Source organism: Eleutherodactylus coqui, chromosome 8 (assembly GCF_035609145.1).
Source record: "Eleutherodactylus coqui strain aEleCoq1 chromosome 8, aEleCoq1.hap1, whole genome shotgun sequence".
NCBI classification, from domain to species: Eukaryota; Metazoa; Chordata; class Amphibia; order Anura; family Eleutherodactylidae; genus Eleutherodactylus; species Eleutherodactylus coqui.
This window is the reverse complement of record NC_089844.1, coordinates 93,122,989-93,142,837: the sequence shown is the minus strand read 5'-3', so window position 1 is coordinate 93,142,837 and position 19,849 is coordinate 93,122,989. Positions and strand designations below refer to the sequence as shown.

General features: G+C 44.4%; 1 protein-coding gene across 1 annotated transcript in view; it reads left to right on the top strand.

Moving 5' to 3' along the window:
* Positions 1 to 19,849, top strand: part of LOC136576607 (sterol 26-hydroxylase, mitochondrial-like) — a 45,193-nt gene that overhangs the window by 16,686 nt on the left and 8,658 nt on the right. Inside the window, exons 2-7 of the mRNA XM_066576043.1 lie at positions 2,898 to 3,088; positions 14,716 to 14,915; positions 15,227 to 15,424; positions 17,043 to 17,206; positions 19,001 to 19,164; positions 19,758 to 19,839. Of these exons, the coding sequence (XP_066432140.1) occupies positions 2,898 to 3,088; positions 14,716 to 14,915; positions 15,227 to 15,424; positions 17,043 to 17,206; positions 19,001 to 19,164; positions 19,758 to 19,839 (999 nt within the window). The remainder of the gene's footprint in view (positions 1 to 2,897; positions 3,089 to 14,715; positions 14,916 to 15,226; positions 15,425 to 17,042; positions 17,207 to 19,000; positions 19,165 to 19,757; positions 19,840 to 19,849) is intronic.

The following is a 19,849-nucleotide window of genomic DNA, read 5'->3' as shown; positions in this document are numbered from 1 at the left end:
GTTTGAACACTTACATTGAAGGAGAACTCGCCGCCTCCCATGGTAACCTGTTCCACTCATTAATCACCCTCACTGTCAGAAGCTTTTTTTCTAATATTTAATTTGTGTCTCCTCCCTTTCAGTTTAATCCCATTGCTTCTAGTCTTTCCTTGTGCAAATAAGAAATAGGGCTGATCCCTCTGCACACCATCTTGGTAACTCTTCTCTGAACTTGCTCCAGTTTGTCTGTCTTTTTTAAAGTGGGGTACTCAGAACTGGACACAGTATTCCAGATAAGGTCTGGCTAAGGAAGAGTAAAGGGGGATAATGACCTCACGTGATCTAGACTCTATGCTTCTCTTAATACATCCCAGAATTGTGTTAGCATTTTTTGCTGCTGTATCACACTGTTGACTCATGTTCAGTCTATGATCCATTAGTATAGCAAAGTCTTTTTCACATATGCTGCTTAGCTCAATTCTTCCCATTCTGTAAGTCACTTTTTCATTTTTCTTGCCCAGATGTAGGACTTTGCATGTCTGCGAAGGATACGTGAATAAGAATATGTGGTGCCTCTGTGTTCATTATAATTATATGTACAGGATTGGAGTTCGTGATAGTCTTGGTATATTGTTCACCCAGTAGTTTAATGTGCCTTATATTTTTTTAACTGTGATTTTACTTTTTGTTAATAAAGAGATTGATCTTATTTTGAATGGTGTATATTTTTATAGGTTTATATGTTATATAACTGTTTCCTGGGAAAACATTCCAGCATTTATAGCTTTACTTACGAGTATGTAGCAGCTTTCACTCTAATTAACACTGGAACTACAGTATGACATTTTCCTATCAACAGCATTCTATGTAAATCTACTTAACTAGACCCTATAAAACATGACATTTTCTCTTAAGTTTGCAGGGGTAAATTTTCCAATCGCCTTAGAAGTTAGAGAATAGAAATGCATTTCACGCCTCCCTCCTATTTAGTGTTGTTCATTCATATCAGTATTACATGGCAGACAGCCAGAACAGTCAGTACATAACAGTAGTATATATTCATGAATCTTAGTGAGGAGGGCATCCTGGGATAAGAGCGCTCTCTTTCACTCAGTGTGACCAGGTTAAGGCAGTGTCTCTCAGTCAGGTTCCCCCAGCCCATAGTGCCACAAAAAGGTTTAGTATATAAAATGAGAATGCTTGGTCTGGGCAAGAATGTGTATAAGTGGGTCAGTGATAGAAAGCAGAGTGGGGTTATAAATAGTACATACTCTGATTGGGTCACCATTACCAGTGGGGTACCACAAGGGGCAGTATTGGAAGGGTCACCGTTACCAGTGGGGTACCACGGGGCAATACTGGAGGGGTCATTGTTGTCACCGGGGTACCACAGGGGGCAGTGTTTGGGGGGTTATTAGTGGGGTACCATGGGGGGCAGTATTAGGCTCTATTCTTTTTAATATATTAATGACCTGGAAGAAGGATTGTTCAGTAAAATAGCAATACCAAACTACGTAAAGTAATTAGCACAAGAGAGCGCAGGATCTGGATAAGTTGGGGGCAGAAATGTGGCAATAGAGGTTTAATGCAGATAAATGTAAGGTTCTGCACATGGGCAGGGGAAATACATGTCAATAAATGGGAAACCACTGGATAACCCTAACATGGCAAAGGATTTGGTGATTATAGTTAACTGTAATCTTAACTGGAGCAACCAGTGTCAGGCAGCTGCTGCCAAGGGAAATAGGATCATGGGGTGCATCAAAAGAGGTCTAGGGGCACATGACAAGAACATTGTTCTTCCTCTCTACAGGTCACTGCTCAGACCACACATGGAATATTGTGTACAGTTTTGGGCATCGGTACTCAAGAAGGCCATATCAGAGCTTGAGCGGGTACAAAGACAGGCAACCAAAGTAATAAATGGAATGGGCGGACTACAATACCTCAGAATTGGGGTTATTTAGTTTAGAAAAAAAGACATCTGAGGGGCTATCTAATAACTATATATAGATAGATCAGGGGACAATACAGAAATCTCTCCCATGATCTGTTTATACCGAGGACTGTAACAAGGGGGTCCCCTCTATGTCTAGAGGAAAGAAGGTTTCTACACAACATGGGGGGGGGGGTTCTTTACTGTAAGAGCAGTGCGATTATGGAACTCTGAAGATGGGGTGATGGCAAATTCAATAAAAGAGCACAAGAGGGACCTGGATGTCTTTCTTGAGTGTTTAAAATATTATATGTTATAATCATTAATAACTTCAGAAGGGTTGTTGATCCGGGGATTATTCTGAGTGCCAGATTGGAGTCAGGAAGGAATTTTTTTCCCTTGAGGTTTTTTTTAACTATTATCTGTCCCCCACCAATCTTCTCTCAGAACCTGCTGTATTAAATATCAATGCTGAAGGATGGATGCCTAAGCAATTTAGTTGCACTCCAATTGTGGTAAAGCCCTGGACTCTGCTCCACCTGCCCTGACCCACCACCTTCTTGTGTTGAAGTTTATGCTGCCTGCCCCGACCTTGGCTTTTTGCTTGTTTACGTCTGTTTTCACACCCTCGGGTACTGTGCCTCGGCCTCTTGTAGCTTCAGCAGCCACACCACCAAAACTATTTCTGTGAGTACGCTTGGGGACTGCAGCAGCAAAGACCAAGTCCCTCTTAGAGAGGTCAAGGTAAAAACAGAGGTCCAACAAGTTCTGACTCCAGTTATAGTCCTAAGCTAAATCAGTGTGGGGCAAGGCGGATTCACATCTGTCTGATAGGTTCCAAAATCCTGTTTAGGGTGTATTCACAATGACTTGCTATTATTACATAAGTACCACCTTTTGAGATTGTAACAAGGTTTTCCAGCAGGTGGATGTTACATGTTCCTCCAGGATCTAATATGTAACTTGTCATTTTTCTTTTAAGCTAAAACAAAAAAAGAAGTATGGACCCATGTGGGTATCTACCATTGGAGAGGACCGAATGGTTAATATAGCATGTCCCAATCTTTTGGAGACTCTATTAAAGCAAGAAGGAAAGTATCCTATGAGGGCAGACATGAATCTCTGGAAGAAACATCGGGACCTGAGGGGATATTCCTATGGACCGCTCACCGAGTGAGTATGAAGACCAGCTGAGGGTTCGAGGGATTCTTTTGAAAGTGTCATTCGTTTAAATCAGTGATACTGTTTAAGACATTGGATATGGAACGTAAGTATTTATCAAAGTCCAAGATGGGATGAATTGTCAATCCATCGCCACCCTTGGAGGGAACCTGTCTTTAAAGCAAGTGGTGGTGTCATTTATGGCGCATCAGTGATATGCAGAGGCAGCACATTTTCTAAAAACCAAACTTTACTAAACAAACTGCACTATACGTCACTCCGTGGGAGGGTACAAATACGTTTAACGTTACATATAATTAACTCTTGTTTTCACACTTATAACATATGTATTGTGAGGGATTAGCGTTAGGATAGGTAGCAATCTGGGCGTAAACAGTCAGAGACAGTGACACTCTGGATAAAGTTCGTAGTCCAGGCTTCGCCTGGGTTTATTTCAGCATAAAACAAAGCAAAAACAGGCCTTAACTCCAGGCCAACATAAAGTAACTCCTGCTCGTCTGAGCACTCACTAGACATAGACCGACCCTGACTACTCACTTGCAAAAACAAACGCTTGCTGCGCACAGCCAGGCTGGCTCTCAGACCTGCAGAGGTCTCAGCACACCTCCCCTAGGACCGGCAGGCCCAGGCTTTATGAGGCCTGGTACCAGCCTCACCTGGTACGTGGGAGTGGCCATCCCACCCTTCACTTTGACCACTCCAGGAAAAGCCGGCCCGGACTATGCGGCTTGGAGCCACCTACCAACTACAACGTGTCAGTAACTTAGTGTTACTGACACACAACTGCCGGCTTCCTCCACCGAGCCCAGGCTGCTCGGTGGCACGTATCTGCCCAAGTGCTCCCTAAAGCCTCATAGGAGAGCATCCTAGGTGAAATATGTCTGCCTTCAAGTACTTTGCCCGTCGCTGTCTCACAGTATCTATAGAACAGTCTCCATACTCCACGCATGTGGCGTCAATGCATTATAGGTGGAGGATATATCTCTTCTACTTTCCTCGGCATCTCTTGCCTCTATGTCTATTACAAATAAAGGGATTACTTTTGTGGGACAAGGCACTTTGTATATGTATTTACATTCATCATCACTAACTGCTGCCCTTGTGGCACTTCATACTCATCATTGTGCTCCGTATTACTGTAGGTCCGTGGCATGTCAACCACGTGGCCTACTGCACTGTAGGTGCCAGAGCACGTCGCTAAATGTAGGAGTACTGTGTCCCTGCAGGCTCACATTCATATGTGTGAATATCATCTTGAGTAAATTTTAATTTCACATGAATCTAACATAACTTAATCTGCCATCCCCAAGTGCCACCTCCTGCGTGTAGCCCCACCTCTTCTGTTTACGTAAAGTAGGGAGTGACTGTCAAATGCCAGCTGCATTTTCTTCTTCTTACACTGACTACAAGGATAACAGTGGAAGGCAGGGTTTACCCTCCTTTAGCACCGAGCAAATTATTGTTATTTTTTTTTTTTGGTGCTACGTTCAACAAGATATAACTATTTCATTTCTCAGGGATGCAATGTGGAAAAAATTATGTCTAAGGCCGCCTACAGACGGGCGGGTCTGATCCGGCGGCGAGAAATCCCGCCGCGGGACCCGACCCCAGCGCCTGCAGGGACGAGCACGTACTCACCCGCGCTTGGCGGCCCCCGGCTCTTTCATGCGCCGGCTGCCGGGCAGCCGACGCATGCGCAGACCGGAGCCGGCGGCCGGGTGAGTGACGTTTCTGTACGAGGCTCTGTGAGCCCCGCACAGAAATAGGACATGCCGCAGTTTGTTTGCCGCGCGACATTTCGTGCTGCCAAACCGCGGCCGTGTGCATAGGAGTGCGTATTGTAATGCACTCCTATGCAGGCTTTCAGTGGCGGAAATCCCGCGGATAATCCCGCCGCGGGATTTCCGCCCGTGTGCAGGCGGCCTATAGCTCTGGCACTTCTCATAAAAAATGAATCTTATTAGCATATACCCATAGGAAGAGAAAAACGTTCACATGTGCGAACGGGGGCTTACGCGTTTTGGTAAGAATTCAAGCCTTAGTCATAGCATATAGCTTGCACAAGAAGCAAGTATTTTAAAGGTAACATGATGTGCAGGATTAAACCCAGGAAAGACAATAAAACACAATGCAAAAACATTAGTATATAAACATAAGATCAGATCTGAGGTTAAGACCATGTTGAAATATGTATAATAACCCCATAATCCAGTAAGCCTCTCTTGAAAGCAATTTATTTAAACCAATCTCCACCTGTTGGTGGAATACCTTTTCAGTGCCAGTGACCTTAAATGAGGATATATCCCCTTGGTGAATTTCCAAAAAATGTCTGGAAGCTGCAGGGAGGGAAAGTCTCACTATACCTGATTGGGGATTAGAGCCAGAGATATGCTCAGCAATGTTAGCTGTTACCTCTGCCTGGTACAGCACGCACATACTAACAGCTAACATCAGGTGTATAACTGATGAAGAGGCATTGGCCGAAATGCATTTTGTTTTGCATTGGAAACAACCTTTAGTCTTGAGCAAATTCTGAGTTGTCAAAGTAGTATTGTTGTAATTAAGCTAGGATTTATCATATTGCACATTGTACACATGTTCTTGGCAACAAATTTGATACTTGGCTGGAGAATTTGGACAAGGGAAACCTCTTGCATAAGAATAGTTTAACAAAAGCCGCAGGGTATCATAAATCATATCTTAGGCTGGGTTCCCACACGGCATATTCCTGACGGAAATCTCGTGCTTTGGCTGCAGCGGAAAAATGCAAGATTTTCACCTTGAAAGCAGTGCTTCAAAACTCGCGGCACTTAGTCGTGGGTTTTGGAGCGGCTTGGCCGCACGCTCTTCTGTTGCGGCCGGCACTCCGACAGAGGAGAGCGCAGCCGCGGATGCATTGCAGATCATCCACGCGGAAAAAATCTGCAACCCCACCTCCCAGCCTTTTCCCCACCTCCCTAATTGATTTTAACCTTCAAATCCGCAGTGCATTCGCAATTATATTTGCAGATGCACTGCGGCTCGTCCATACTCATTGACTTCTATTAAAGCAGTCTGCACGGAATCCGCACTGAAATGGAGCATGCTGCGATTTGTTTTCTGCACCATATGGTCTGCAACCCAAACCCGTATGCTTAAATTCAGTTACGGATGCCAATGCTTTCCTATGGGCACCTTGAATTGCAGGTCTTCCGCCCGGGTGACCCATTCAGATTCCGCAAATCAAATCCGCCCATGGATATTGGGACTAAGGCTCCACAGAGGTCTACCATAGTGTGGGGACTAGACCCCTCACGCACGTTTGTGACACGCCTTCTTCAGAGAGTTTACTGCATTAGAATAGGTAGATTTTTTTTGTATGATTTGTTTAATGTCAGAAAAAATCTACACTAAAACCAGCAGAAAAACCTAAAGAAAAAACAGATGCGGCATTAACCCTTTCCAATCCTATTTGTATCCTGGTTTTCCTATGGGGTTTGCTCTTTTTCTGCTGTTATACAACAGCTATATGCTGGCTAAAGCCAGTACTGCATGAGGTGACACGTTGGATAGGCTCCGACGGCAGAGATGCTGGCAATATGCAGTAAGAGAGCCCCGACGGATGTCTTCCAGCATCTGAGCTGTACAGCCTTAAATCATAATGTCTTCAGAGGTCAGACAGTGGATTGGAAAGGGTTAAGGTGTATGTTGTCAGATCTGTCTCAAGCTATGGCCTCATGTCTAGGAGCGGGTTTGATTTGCAAAACCCACATGGGAGATCCACAAATCAAGCCGCCCATAGGGAATCATGGATGTCTGCAAAATGATTTAAGCATGGGGATTTGTTTTGCGGACCTTTTTGGTACAGAAAACAAATCGCAGCATGCTCCATTTTCCTGCAGATCCCATACTGACGGCTTCCATTGAAGTCAATGGAAGCCATCCGATCCCCGGCACATCCGCAGTGAATAACATCACTGAGTGTCTGTGATTGGCTCATCGAGCACCGGCTGTGATTGGCTGGCTGAGGCTCGATTTGCTGGAGGTGGGGTATTCAAAGCCCTGTCATCAGGAAGAAGCTCAGCTGTCAGACGGGGAGGACGCAGTTTGCCGCAGCACCGCGGGAGAGCATCGGGACACTGTGGACCAGGTGAATATAGAATTTATTTTTTTTAATGCCGGATAGCTAGGTCTTATTTTTTGGGGGAGGCCTTATATTTCAAGCCTCCCCTGAAGTCTGGGGTAGGTCTTATTATCAGGGTAGGTCCTATTTTCGCAGAACACTGTACCTGGTTTTTGATGCTGTATATTTGGGGCCCTATTTATGATCCCGCTGTGGTAACCACAATGGCACATCTTGTTAGTAATATCACAATACTCTTGATTATAATCTTTTTTCAATGAGCATTCCCTTTTGGCTCTAATAAAGTCTCCTGTTGGGAGATATTTAACCACATGACCGGGGTGCCAATTCTGTGCATGTAATAAGAAGTTGCCTGAAAAGGCTTCCTATACAATCTAGTATTATTTTCTTGGGTAAAGGGTCTCCAATTAGAAAGACATGAAGAAAAGAGACAAAGAATGTTGCTGAAAAGTAAAAGAGAGACGAAAACTATTATAATTGAGATAGGAAACAGAATGGGAAACCAAACTAGGGGAATCCTGCCAGATAAGGAGGTGGTCGTCTATATATCTTCCGTACAGGGGTGTAAGTATAGAGGATGCAAGGGATGTGGTTGCATCGGGCCCAGGAGCTTTGGGGGACCCATGAGGCCTCTTTTATCCATATAGGGAGCCCAGTACAATGAATAAAACACAGTTGGGGGCCCCATTCCAGGTTTTGCATTGGGGCCCAGGAGCTTCAAGTTACACCTCTGCTTCCGTACCAATGGATCTTTTGCAGAAATAGGTTATGGGAGTCATATAGACAAGACTCCTCTCATAGGCTGCCTGCACACGGGCGGAAATCTAGCGGGATTTCCGCCGCTCAAAGCCTGCATAGGATCGCGTTAACAAACGCAATCCTATGCAGACGGCCGGGGTTTGGCCGCGCGAAATGTCGCGCGGCGAGCCCCGCACAAAAACGTCACTCTGCCGGCCGCCAGCTCCGGTCTGCGCATGCGCCGGCAGCCGACACATGAAAGAGTCGGGGCCGCCGGGCGCGGGTGAATACGCGCTCGTCCCTGCAGGCGCTCGGGTCGGGTCCCGCAGCGAGAATTCTCGCCGCCGGATCTGACCCGCTCGTCTGCAGGCGGCCATAGAGACATATAGAGATTAGCAAGGGACGGGGAGAAGGATGAGCCCATGGGGCAACAATATACTCAAGGAAAGTTTTGGCAAACATAAAAAAACGTTTTGGAGAAAGTAAAAAAGATGTTGCTACAAGCATCCAGATGATGTTTGCGGGCATTAATGGCTCCACTGTGTGGATAGCTGTCTAAAGAGAGTAAATCTCTATGGTGATCCAAGAATAGTGAGCAAACTACTCTAATTTATCTAAAACCTGTACCGGCCTTGGTATATTTAGGACCAGGCACTGTAAATGTATGGTGCCTGGTCCCGAGCTTAAAGCCCAGCCATATGTAAAATTACGGTGGGGATTTAAGCCTCTTCCCTCTACAATCAATCAGAGGCAGAACAGCTTTTAACCCTTTCTGGCTTTTCCTTTCCCAAGTACATAGCAATCAATGAGGGCTCTGCCAGTGACTGCCAGTGACAAACCAGCTCTGCCAGTGACTGATTTCATTACTGGGGTTCTATTCCCCTGTGACTGGGGCTCCTATGGATGCCCAGCTACAGTGGGAAAGTGTCAAATAAAATAAACAAAAACATGTGAATGTCCCCCAGAGGCCCAGATGACATCATGGGGGACACTGATAGTAAAAATTACATAAATAAGTAAAACAAAATTACAGGATAAAACACACACATATATATATATATATATATATATATATATATATATATATATATATATATATATATATATATATATATATATATAAAACAGTCGCTATAAGCACCTTGTAATCCAAAAGCGTACATATTATATATCAAAATGTCCGAAACAAAATAAGGAACCCGTTTCCATACTTTATTTTAACATAAATATACTAAAAAAACAAACAAACTAGAAATGTAAAAAAAAAAATCACTGAAGCAGGACGAACACCAGATGGCCAATTTAATCTAATTACTGTAGGGTTCGAGAGAAAATAACTAAAATATAACTTTTAATTGATATTGCATTAAAAGTGAACTTGGAATACAAGTTTCCGAAGGACACACAAAAAACATAAAAAAGGAATTTTTTTGCTCCCCAGCGGATGATCCCAACAGTGCTCTAGTGGGGGATGCCGGATTTCATGGAGAGCAATAAATTTCAATTTAGTAAGAACAGATATTCTGGCTTTGGCGATAGTCAGAGGCTACCACGTGATGCAAGTGGTGTAGCTGAAGCCGTTTAGTTAAAGGGTCAACCAGAATAGTATACTCAGGGTTAACTCGGAAATTTCCTTGGTCTACTATTAGAAATTCCTTGGTCTGGTTTGTGCCTGGGATATATATGGTTTCCCTTTTATTGCGCACTAAATGCTTAAAACCAGACGGAGATTTCCACTGAAAGGAGTCTATCCTTGTCAGGAGATGGTGCACGGGATATAGATAAATCCCTCTTGTGTGCACAATCTAACTGAGAGTCACAAGGACTGTGGGTAGATTCCTTTAGCAAAAAAAGGACAATAATAATGGACCGTACTCAACGGAAAACAGCCATAGGCTGCATATAAAGGACAGAGACGTTTGCTTTTCAGAAAAACGCGGTTTGACGCGTTTCTGCTGCAATCATCGCAGCGTCATCAGGAACCTATTTCCTAGCAGTACGTCAGACAGAAAAGTGGAAATGTCCTCAAAAGCTAAACAGTAGCAGCACCAGCCCTTGTGGTAGGCTGGCGGCTGATTAGCTGCTACCACTCTGGTCTTTTTTATTTTTGAGGGGGAATCTCTGGGGGAATTTCTAATCCTTCTTAGTGATAGCATCTTCTATCTCTCCTCTCTATATCCCCAGCTACAGTGTGGCTTGCGCTACTGTTTATGTCACAGGAAAAAAAAACATAAAAATAATTTTGAAAGCTAAAGGAAAAAAATAGGGCAGTTAAACCACCATATGGGTGAGCCTGAAGGGTTCAAATAATGAGCCATTACTAGCTATCATTGGGTGTAAAGGAGCAGAAATTATGTTTTTATGAATTTTGGGTAATACATGGAATATAGATACTCCCCTACTTGCGAACATTCTAGTTACGAACGTCGCAAGATACGAAGAAGCTTGTCCTGCAGTATGATGTAATGCTATAGCATTCTATCATGCTGTACAGTGATTGGACAGGCTTCTATCAAGCCTTTCAGAAGGCCCTCGGCTGCCGTGGCAACCACACGACATCCAGCGATAAGTATGGGACCCCAAACGTTTGTTGTCAGCTGTTTCTTACAGCCGACACTCGGTGGCAGCAGTTCTGAACTGCTTGTTGGAACTGTTAATGCTTTAAATGCTGCCGTCAATTCTGACAGCGGCATTTAAAGCATTAGCATCGCCGATGAGCGGCACGGCTTGTTGGAGCTGCTGCGGCTGGGTGTCGGCTGTAAGAATCAGCCTGCACCCGAAGTTGTATGGAGCGGGATCCACCCGCGATCCTCCTCCATACAAGCATTTGTTTGGACATACAAACAAATGTACTTACGAACAGCTTCCTAAGGAACCTGTTCGTAAGTAGGAGATTATCTGTATAGGGTAACTGTTTGATGCAGTTCAGACAACACCAGAAACACCTGATGCTGCATCTAATTTTTATTTAGTTTTTTTTCTACTAGTTTTAGTTTGGATCTTTTTGACATTAAACAAATCATACTAAAAAATCTCCCTCTACTTATGCAGGATGATTCCCTTGGCCAAATTCTCCAGCCAGGTATCGGCCAGTCATGTGCCCAATCATGAGGTGTTCTATGTTCTTTATTAAAACAAGCCACAACATAATCTTCCTTTCCAACATGCCAGACTTTTCATATTAATTTATAAATTGTACTACCACTCCTCTCATGTATATTATTGAATGTACTATCTGTACCATACCTTTTGCGTTGACTGGGCCATTTCACTTGGGCACGGGATACAGCCGTGCCCTGTGATGAATGGCAATTTAGCCTAATTAGTTCCTATTGCATTATTTTCCTTGTGAAATTGTACAGCGTATTGCGCAATTTCGCGAGTATCCATTGCATATTTGCACACACCCATAGACTCCTAAGGGACTCTTTTGGTGCACAAATGCACACTAAACTAGAGCATGCTTCGGGGTTTTTTCACATGGCGTAATACACGTGCAAAAATAAAAATGAACCCATTGAAATGAATAGGTTCTATTCTCTGTATATTGTGCGCACAGATTTTGTGTGCACAAATAAGAGTGCAAATACATCTGAAGGCTGCTCACCGTGATAGTGATTACCGGCCAGGGAACTACGGCTCCCCGGCCGGTAATAACTTAGCGGCGCTGTTAGTGGCGCTGATCCCAGTGCACACTCTGACCTCAGTGTTTGCACCAACATCCTCCTCCCGAGTCCTCTTCTCCTTAGTTCTGCAGGAGAGGAGAAGGGAGGAAGCTTTCCGGGTGCACACACTGATGTCAGTGTGCACCGGGATCAGCGCCGAGAAGTAGAGGAGCAGCACTGTCTACAAGGAAGAGGTAAGTATTTGGGTTGGGGGGGAAGCTATTACTACTGGGGCTACTGAGGGGGGTAACATTACTACTGCAGCTACTATTGGGTTAATGTTGCTACTGAGGGGGTTATTATTATTATTGGGGCTACTGTGGAGTCACTATTACTACTGAGGGCCACTATGGAGGTCACTATTGTGACTGAGGCCACTGTGGGGGTCACTATTGCTACTGAGGCCACTGTGGGGGGTCACTATTGGGGCCAAAATGGGGGACACTACTACTACTGATGCCACTGTGGGGGTCACTATTACTATTGGGGCCACAATAGAGGTCACTATTACTACTGTGGTCACAATAGGGGTCACTATTACTATTGGGGACTATATAGGGGTCACTATTACTACTTGTTGGCATGGAGGCTCTAGTACCCTGTGGTACCACCTTTAGTTTGGATACAAGATGTGATACGCGCAAGCATGGAGGCTCTAGTACCCAGTTGTACAGGCTCTAGCTCAGATACAAGATGTGATACAGGTGGGCATGGAGGCTCTAGTACCCTGTTGTACACCTCTAGCTTGAATACAAGATGTGATAGGGACTGACATGAAGGCACTAGTAGCCTGTTGTACCTCCTCTAGCTTGGATATATGATGTGATATGGGAAGGCATGGAGGCTCTAGTACCCTGTTGTACTGCCTCTAGCATGGATACAAGATGTGATACAAGCAGGCATGGGGGGGGGGTCTAGTACCCTGTCGTACTACCTCTAACCTGGATACAAGATGTAATACGGGCAAGCATGGAGGCTTTAGTACCCTGTTGTACCACCTCTAGCATGGATACAAGATGTGATACAGGAGGGCGTAGAGTCACTAGTACCCTGTTGTACCGCCTCTAGCTTGAATACACAATGTGATATGTGCGGGCATGGAGGCATACAGGCTCTGTATGGTATCTTTCACATATCACTCCACATTTGCTGTAACTGAGCCTCTAGATCGTGTAAACCTGTAGGCTGTTGTAGTTGGCATCCCAGATGGTCTCATACATGTTCTATTGGCGATAAATCTGATGACCGGGCAGTCATTGAAATGTGACAGTGTTGTGGGGGCTTCTGTGACCTCCCTGTGTGTGTGGCTGAGCATTAGCCTGCTATAAAATATACAGGATACGTACCATGCTTCCCCAAAAATAAGACCTATCCTGATTTTCGGGAGGTGGGGGCTTGAAATCTAAGCCCTCCCCTGAAAATAAACCTTAGCTACAGTAGCTAAAAAAACCCCGCAACACTCACCTAGCCAGCAGCATCCCAGTCCCTTGCACTGGTCTCCGGTGCTGCAGCAGGCTGCCGTGTCCTCCGCGCTGACAGCATTCTCTTACTGGTATTTGAATACCCCTCCAGCAAGCGATTCCTGTGATTGGATCACGAGCGCCATTGGTTTAGCCAATTAGAGCTGGCATTCGATCATTCAGTGAATGACATCACTGAATGGCTGTGATTGGTACATCGAGTGCCGGCTCTGATTGGCTCAGCCACAGTGCTTGTGATTCAATTAAGGCACTCGCTTGCTGGAGATGGGGTATTCAAAGCCCCATTACCAGGCACCAAGACGCCGTCAGCTAGGTAAGTATAAGACACCCCCGAAAATAAGACACTGGGCCTCTTTTGAGGCAAAAATTAATATAAGATTGTGTCTTATTTTCGGGGAAACACGGTAAAACTTATACCAGCTGTACATATCTATTTATATACAAGAGAAATGAGGTCTCTGCAACCCTATCTTACTGCGTGCTCACGCATCACATCTCCCTTTGTTTTCAGTGGGGCTGGTGGCAGCATCGTACAATGTGCTAGGTGCACGCGATGCAATGCACAGTTTCCCCATTGTCGGCCATCGCGAAGGATTGCTACTTCCCCAGAGTGACGCGAGACGTTTTTGATACAAAAATGCCTTGCATCTGTGGCAAAATCTCAGGTTGGCGAGCGCAATATTGGGCTGTGATCCACGGCCCTATATTGAACCAATCTCTGTGAAATTAGCCTAAGGGGCTACAAACAAAGTTTTATGTAGTCCAGGAAATGAGTCATGTTTGGAAAGCTTATGCCAATGGTCTATATCATGTATGTACATTCATTTTGCAGATGTAGGCAACACGGTTTACGTATGGGTGCAGCTATAGGGGAGGGGGGGCCGAGCTGAACTATTGCACCTGGGCCCCTGAGCCCATTGTTATACCCATGCTTAAGACTAATATCTTTGTTTGCTGTGTGCAAATGAACATGCTTTGCAGGTGCAAAGAGTACAGTAAAATACGCCGATACACATACACGTTACTTTAAAGTGCGCTCAAATGCACTTACGTTTGTGTGAAGCTGGCCTTAGACTTCAGAATATTACTTAAATGAGTATTCAGGAGACACCTGGAGTGATTGGACACTGAGCTGTTGGGGAGCTCCACTGTCGAGCAGCATACAGAATGGGAGTGCAATGCATGAGAATACACCCAAGCTTGATTTGCAGGAATGCTGCCATCCAATAGGTGGCGCTGCAGAGCTATTGTTCATCTTCCTTATTTGCATACATTTCCCAGAGGAGCATGCATGACCTTATAAGTCTCCTCACTCACCTTCTAGGTGCTCTCCTTAAGGAGTGATGATACTGCTCCTCACCCAAATTCTGAAGACAAATGCTTTAATATTTTTTATAAATACCAATTGAAGAATTTTTTAACACAAAAATAACTATAATGCAGTAAAAAATTCTATTCAAATGTGACCGTAGCCTTTAAAGCCTGTCAGCTGCAAATTTGTTAATATAGAAAGAAAACTCAACACATTACACCATCCCCACAGGAAATTTGAATTTCTGAAGCACTTTTGCTGCAGTGTCCCATTAATTCTGTAATTATTGCTATCTGCAGAGAGGGGCATCGGTGGCACACATTGCGCTCAGTACTCAACCAGAAGATGCTGAAACCTACAGAGGCAGCGCACTATGCGGAATCTCTGAACGAGATTCTCCCTGATCTCTTCAACAAGATCCAGGAACTGAAAGCAGAAAGTCCATCGGGGCGCACAGTTGAAAACGTTGCCGGATTGATGTATAAATTTGCCTTTGAAAGTAAGTACAGAGATTTGCCATTCATTAAAGGGTTATTCTTATGTTAAGCATATATTAAGCCATAAATGGCTCACAGGTACGCGTCCTAACTCTGGGACCACAACCTACTTTGAGAATGGTGGTCTGGTGACCCTAGTTCATCAGTTCCCATCCTGCATATTCACCGGAGACTCCATTGAAATCTATGGGAGTTACAGAAGGGGATAGTCAAACAGTGCCTAAGAATACCCCTTTAAAAAATACAAAAAACTATAACTGATTTTACTCATTTATATTAATAAATTCTAAATTTGTGCGTTGCATGTGTCTAGGTATAGGTACTGTCATATTTGAGACTCGTATTGGGTGTTTGAAAAAAGAGATTCCAGAGGAAACCCAAAAATTCATAAATTCTATCGGCATCATGCTAGAAAGCCAGAATATATTAGAACGACTTCCAAGCTGGCTCACATACAGGCTGCCTTACTGGAGAAGATTTATGGAGTCCTGGGATATAATATTCAATTATGGTAAGTAAAACTGCATCATGTGACTCTAGCAAACCATAAAAGTAGTAACTATAAATGTAGATAATTCAATTGTCTATTGAATCAAAATCAATTGTTGGTCATTTTATGGATCGTTCTCCTCCATACAGATCTACTGATTAGTGTTGCCTTTAGTTCACTCAGGCTCATGGTAGTGTTAGATTTTGCAATATCAGGTCAAGGAGTTCTTGGGCAGTCTTGTTCTTCCACCGATTATTTCCAGCCTTCTCAAGTGAATAGCAGTGCATGACATGGCCCCAGTAGGATAACATGGCCCAAGTAGGATAATTCCTGCTTGATGATCTTGGCTTCTAGGGAAATATTTCGCTTGATGCAATCCAGGACCAGGTCATTTTTACTGTCCATTGAATGCCCAACGGTCTCCTACAACACCACAATTCAAATGTGTTGCTCTCTCTTCTATGTCTATCATCATCTAAGTCTCGAATCCATAGGTATCTATGGGGAGGACAACCGCATTGACTAGACTGTCTTTAGTTGGATTGCTGATATCCCTACTTTTCTAGGTGGCATTCATGCTCACCGGTTGCTTCATTTCAGAGACTAATCCTCTCTTGGTTTCAGGTATTGTGTCCCCATTTCTGTCAATCTGGGAATCAAGGGAAAAAAAGCCCTGCTCTGTTGTCGATTTCTTCATTATGGATTTTTATGTTCCATTTTTGGAAGTCTCATCACCTTTGTTTTCTTGATGTTCAATCGCAATCCAATCTTTTCACTTTTTTCTTAAAGGATAAGTCACTCCAGACCTTTTCTACTTTCAGCCAGTAGGGTAGTGTCATTGCCATATCTCAGATTGTTGTTTGTACCACCAATCTTAAAGGGGCTACCCAGGCAGACCCTGCCGGGATGCACAGGGGTTGGAGCGGAAGTGCTGCTTTCACCCCTCTGTAGTGGCCAGCGCTCATAGTCAATGGGAGCTGCAGCTGCAATTACAAGAGCAGCTCCTATTGATGTCAATGAGGGCTGTGCTTCCAATTAGAAATGTTGACCACTACACAGGGGTCAGAGCAATGCCTCTACTCCGACCGCAGCGTATCCAGGCAGGCACTGCCTGGATAACTCCTTTAAGGCCAATTTTGATGTCTTCTGGAATTGATTTTTTTTTATGGCTGTTTTTGTATACAGGTTGACGATTGGTGATGATAGAATGCAACCTCGTCTTGTTCCTCTCCATACCACCATATGCAGTTCTCGGGGTCCTTTCACACAAAACGGAATAGGCCGCACAACGCAAGCCAAAGTAAATTTCACACCAAAATCTGCCAGCTACCTGCAGATTTTGATGTGAAATTCCGCAGCTGTGGATTTGGCTGTGTCCTGCAGAGTAATTCCGTCCCGTGTGAAAGGTCCCTCTCTGTGGCTTCTTGCCCCACATAAAGTGATCAGGTCAGCTGGATATTTAGACAACTAAAAAAAAGTTAGGAAAAAATATGTCTAAACTTGTTGTATTAGTAGTACTAATAATTCATTATCCTCTAAATTTTTAAAAATGTAGATTTTTTTGGATAAATGTCCGCAAAACTTTGTGAACTATCTTTAATTTCTACCAGTATATCTTTATTATCACTTGGAATTTCAGGGACAAATCTAATTAATAAGAAAATAAAGGACATTGAAGGACGTTTGCAGCGCGGTGAGGACTTGGGAGGAGCTTATCTCACATATCTGCTCACTAATGGAAATATGAATGTGAAAGAGGTGTATGGGGCTCTGCCAGAGTTGCTGCAAGCTGGCGTGGACACGGTTTGTAATCTTTGGATGGTAGTTGTAGTTAGAGGCATAATTTAAAGCTCCTGAGCCTCCACCAGTCATGAGCCATTTATAAGGCTGATGGCTTAAAGTGTTTTTAGATGGAACGATTCATCGTTCAAACGAGTGCAAGTGAACTATATTCGTTGGGTCTAAATGCGAGCCAATGACTTAACAGCGAACAAGAATACTTCGCTTTTCATCTGTCGTTCATGTTATGCATGCATAAAAACCATTGTTGGCTCATTCACTTATCATTCAGTTTAATCAGCACTTGTTCCATCCTTTTCATTTGCTCGTACAGCGAATGTGAAACACTAAACGAATCTCATTTGAAAAAGCCAATGATGTATCCGCTTGTCTATACAGGCTGCGCAAGAGCGAAAGAGCTAGTAGTGCTGTCATTCGCTTCTTAAAATGACAAGGCAGATGAGACTTTGTTTCCCCTCAAGTATAGGAGTCCTTCTGTGACTACATTCTCTGGCCCAGTCTAGTCGCCCCACAACCACTGCAAGTGCAGCGTTCCATAGGGTAACCCCAGACACCAAGCCTACGTTGAGGAGGGGGGAGGGTAAGATGCTGGCTTGTCACTGCGGCAATTACCACGCTCCATCCTGGAGGGAGGGCAGCACTGGGCCTCTCTTTAGGACAGCCCCGGCATGGGGATGCCCAATAAACTGGGAGAGTTGTCACGGGTGATGCCACCATTCTGGTAGACCCCGGCATGACTATCGGCGGGGAAATAAATGAGCCACAGACAGTAAATATAGTACCTCAGATCCCCGAGAATGGTCAGGACATGGAATAACTTTTACTTGCAGGATAAACGTTAGCGATACAATGCACAAATGACAGGTTTGAAAAGTGTAGGAATTGGAGAAGCTAGAGTACCTCCACTCAGCGGGACCCAGACTTTGGGAAGCTTGAGTGTGAACAATGACTGTAGAGTACTTCCACTGGGCGGTCCCAGACCTCAGGAAGCACAGGCGTGAAACAAGCAATTGAGTACCTCTGCACTAGGCCTTGAAAGACTGCACTCGCTCGCTGCTCACTCTCTCTCACTCTGGGGGCTCACTCCATTGTCCTTCCTTAAACACGTACTCTGGGAAATCTCTCCTCCTCCTCCATTCTTCACTACATGAGGGCTAAAGGTGCCCCCATGTAACCAGCACTCTTTGATAGGAACCCAGAAGAAATGGACCAAACCTTTTCCCGCTCTCTAGCACTCACATTTATAGCCTCTCTCATACCACTTGAGAGACTGTGAGAGGCGGCAGCCGCACAGTCCTGAAGCACACGCCAGCCTCGGTCCCCAAGCACCCACCACTGCACACTCCCACACCCACCTGATGTAGCTTTGTAATGGGTGGCGCTGCAGGGAGATGAGAGGGCTGACGCCACAGACACTGACTGCCACCGACCGGAGCGTCCAGGAGCACAGCAGTGATGACACTGCTGTGCACAACGGAGGCAACGTTCTCGGGGGACTGCCAAATGCAGTGCGTGTCCCAGATGGCCAGAAGCCTACAGCTGCGAGACAGTCACACGGAGCCGGGTAAGAGGGCTGCAGCATAGCGATCTGCCATTCCTGATGGTTGCAGGACCTTTACCTAGTGCGCCAATCGGGAGCCAGCGGTTTGACAGGGGCATTTTCCCTGTCTAATCCCTAGCTTCTGGTGGCGTCAAGATACACTAATACCCTGGGCCACTACACAAGAGCTATAGTGACCCCATATTAAGAGCAATTGTAACTCCATCTATAAATTTAAATTTCTCTCCTTATTCCAGACTTCTAATACACTGACCTGGGCTTTATATGAATTGGCAAGAAACCCTGAAATTCAACAGTCGCTGTATGAGGAGGTGATCCAGGTTATCCCTGACCATGTTCCAAGTACTGACGATATTTCTAAAATGCCTCTACTGAAAGCAGTTGTCAAGGAAACCCTGCGGTATGTTAATTAAATAAGTAATTTAAATGGGTTTTCCATGGCTACTCTGTTTCTTTTGATCAAGGGCATAGATTTGTATCTTGCTATAAAAGTTATGTGTTAACTACATTTTTCAGCTGTTGACAAAGGCCACTGTCTGGCCGAAACGCGTTCAGCATTTACCTGTTAGATGTATGCGTTTTAATCAATAAAGTTATTATTTTTAATGGTTGAAACCATACAGTTGGTTTATGGAGCAATATGCTAAATTAATTAATGCAAGTCAATTTCTAAAGTCAGAAAGAGGGACATTTAAAAGCCAAACGGGGACTTGGGTCAAAAGTAGGGACTGTCCATCCAAAAAAGGGATACTTGGGAGGTATGGTTACCACCGCCAAGCCTGATTATGGATGCACGTTTCCTTGACAGAAACAGCACAGCCACACCTGTTTATAGACTTCAATGGAACTCAGTTGAAATACCAGACACAACCCATGGTCAGGTGTGGCATTGTTTTTCAAAGAAAGTAGTCATCTTTTTTTTTCTAAACCTGGACAACCCCTTGAAATGTTAGCCTAAAACTCTTGGTATTTGCTATTCATTTTTAAATTCAGGTTGTATCCTGTAGTTCCAGAGAATGGTAGAGTTATAGTGGACAAAGAAGTAATTCTAAACGGCTACATGGTTCCCAAGAATGTAAGTTTTT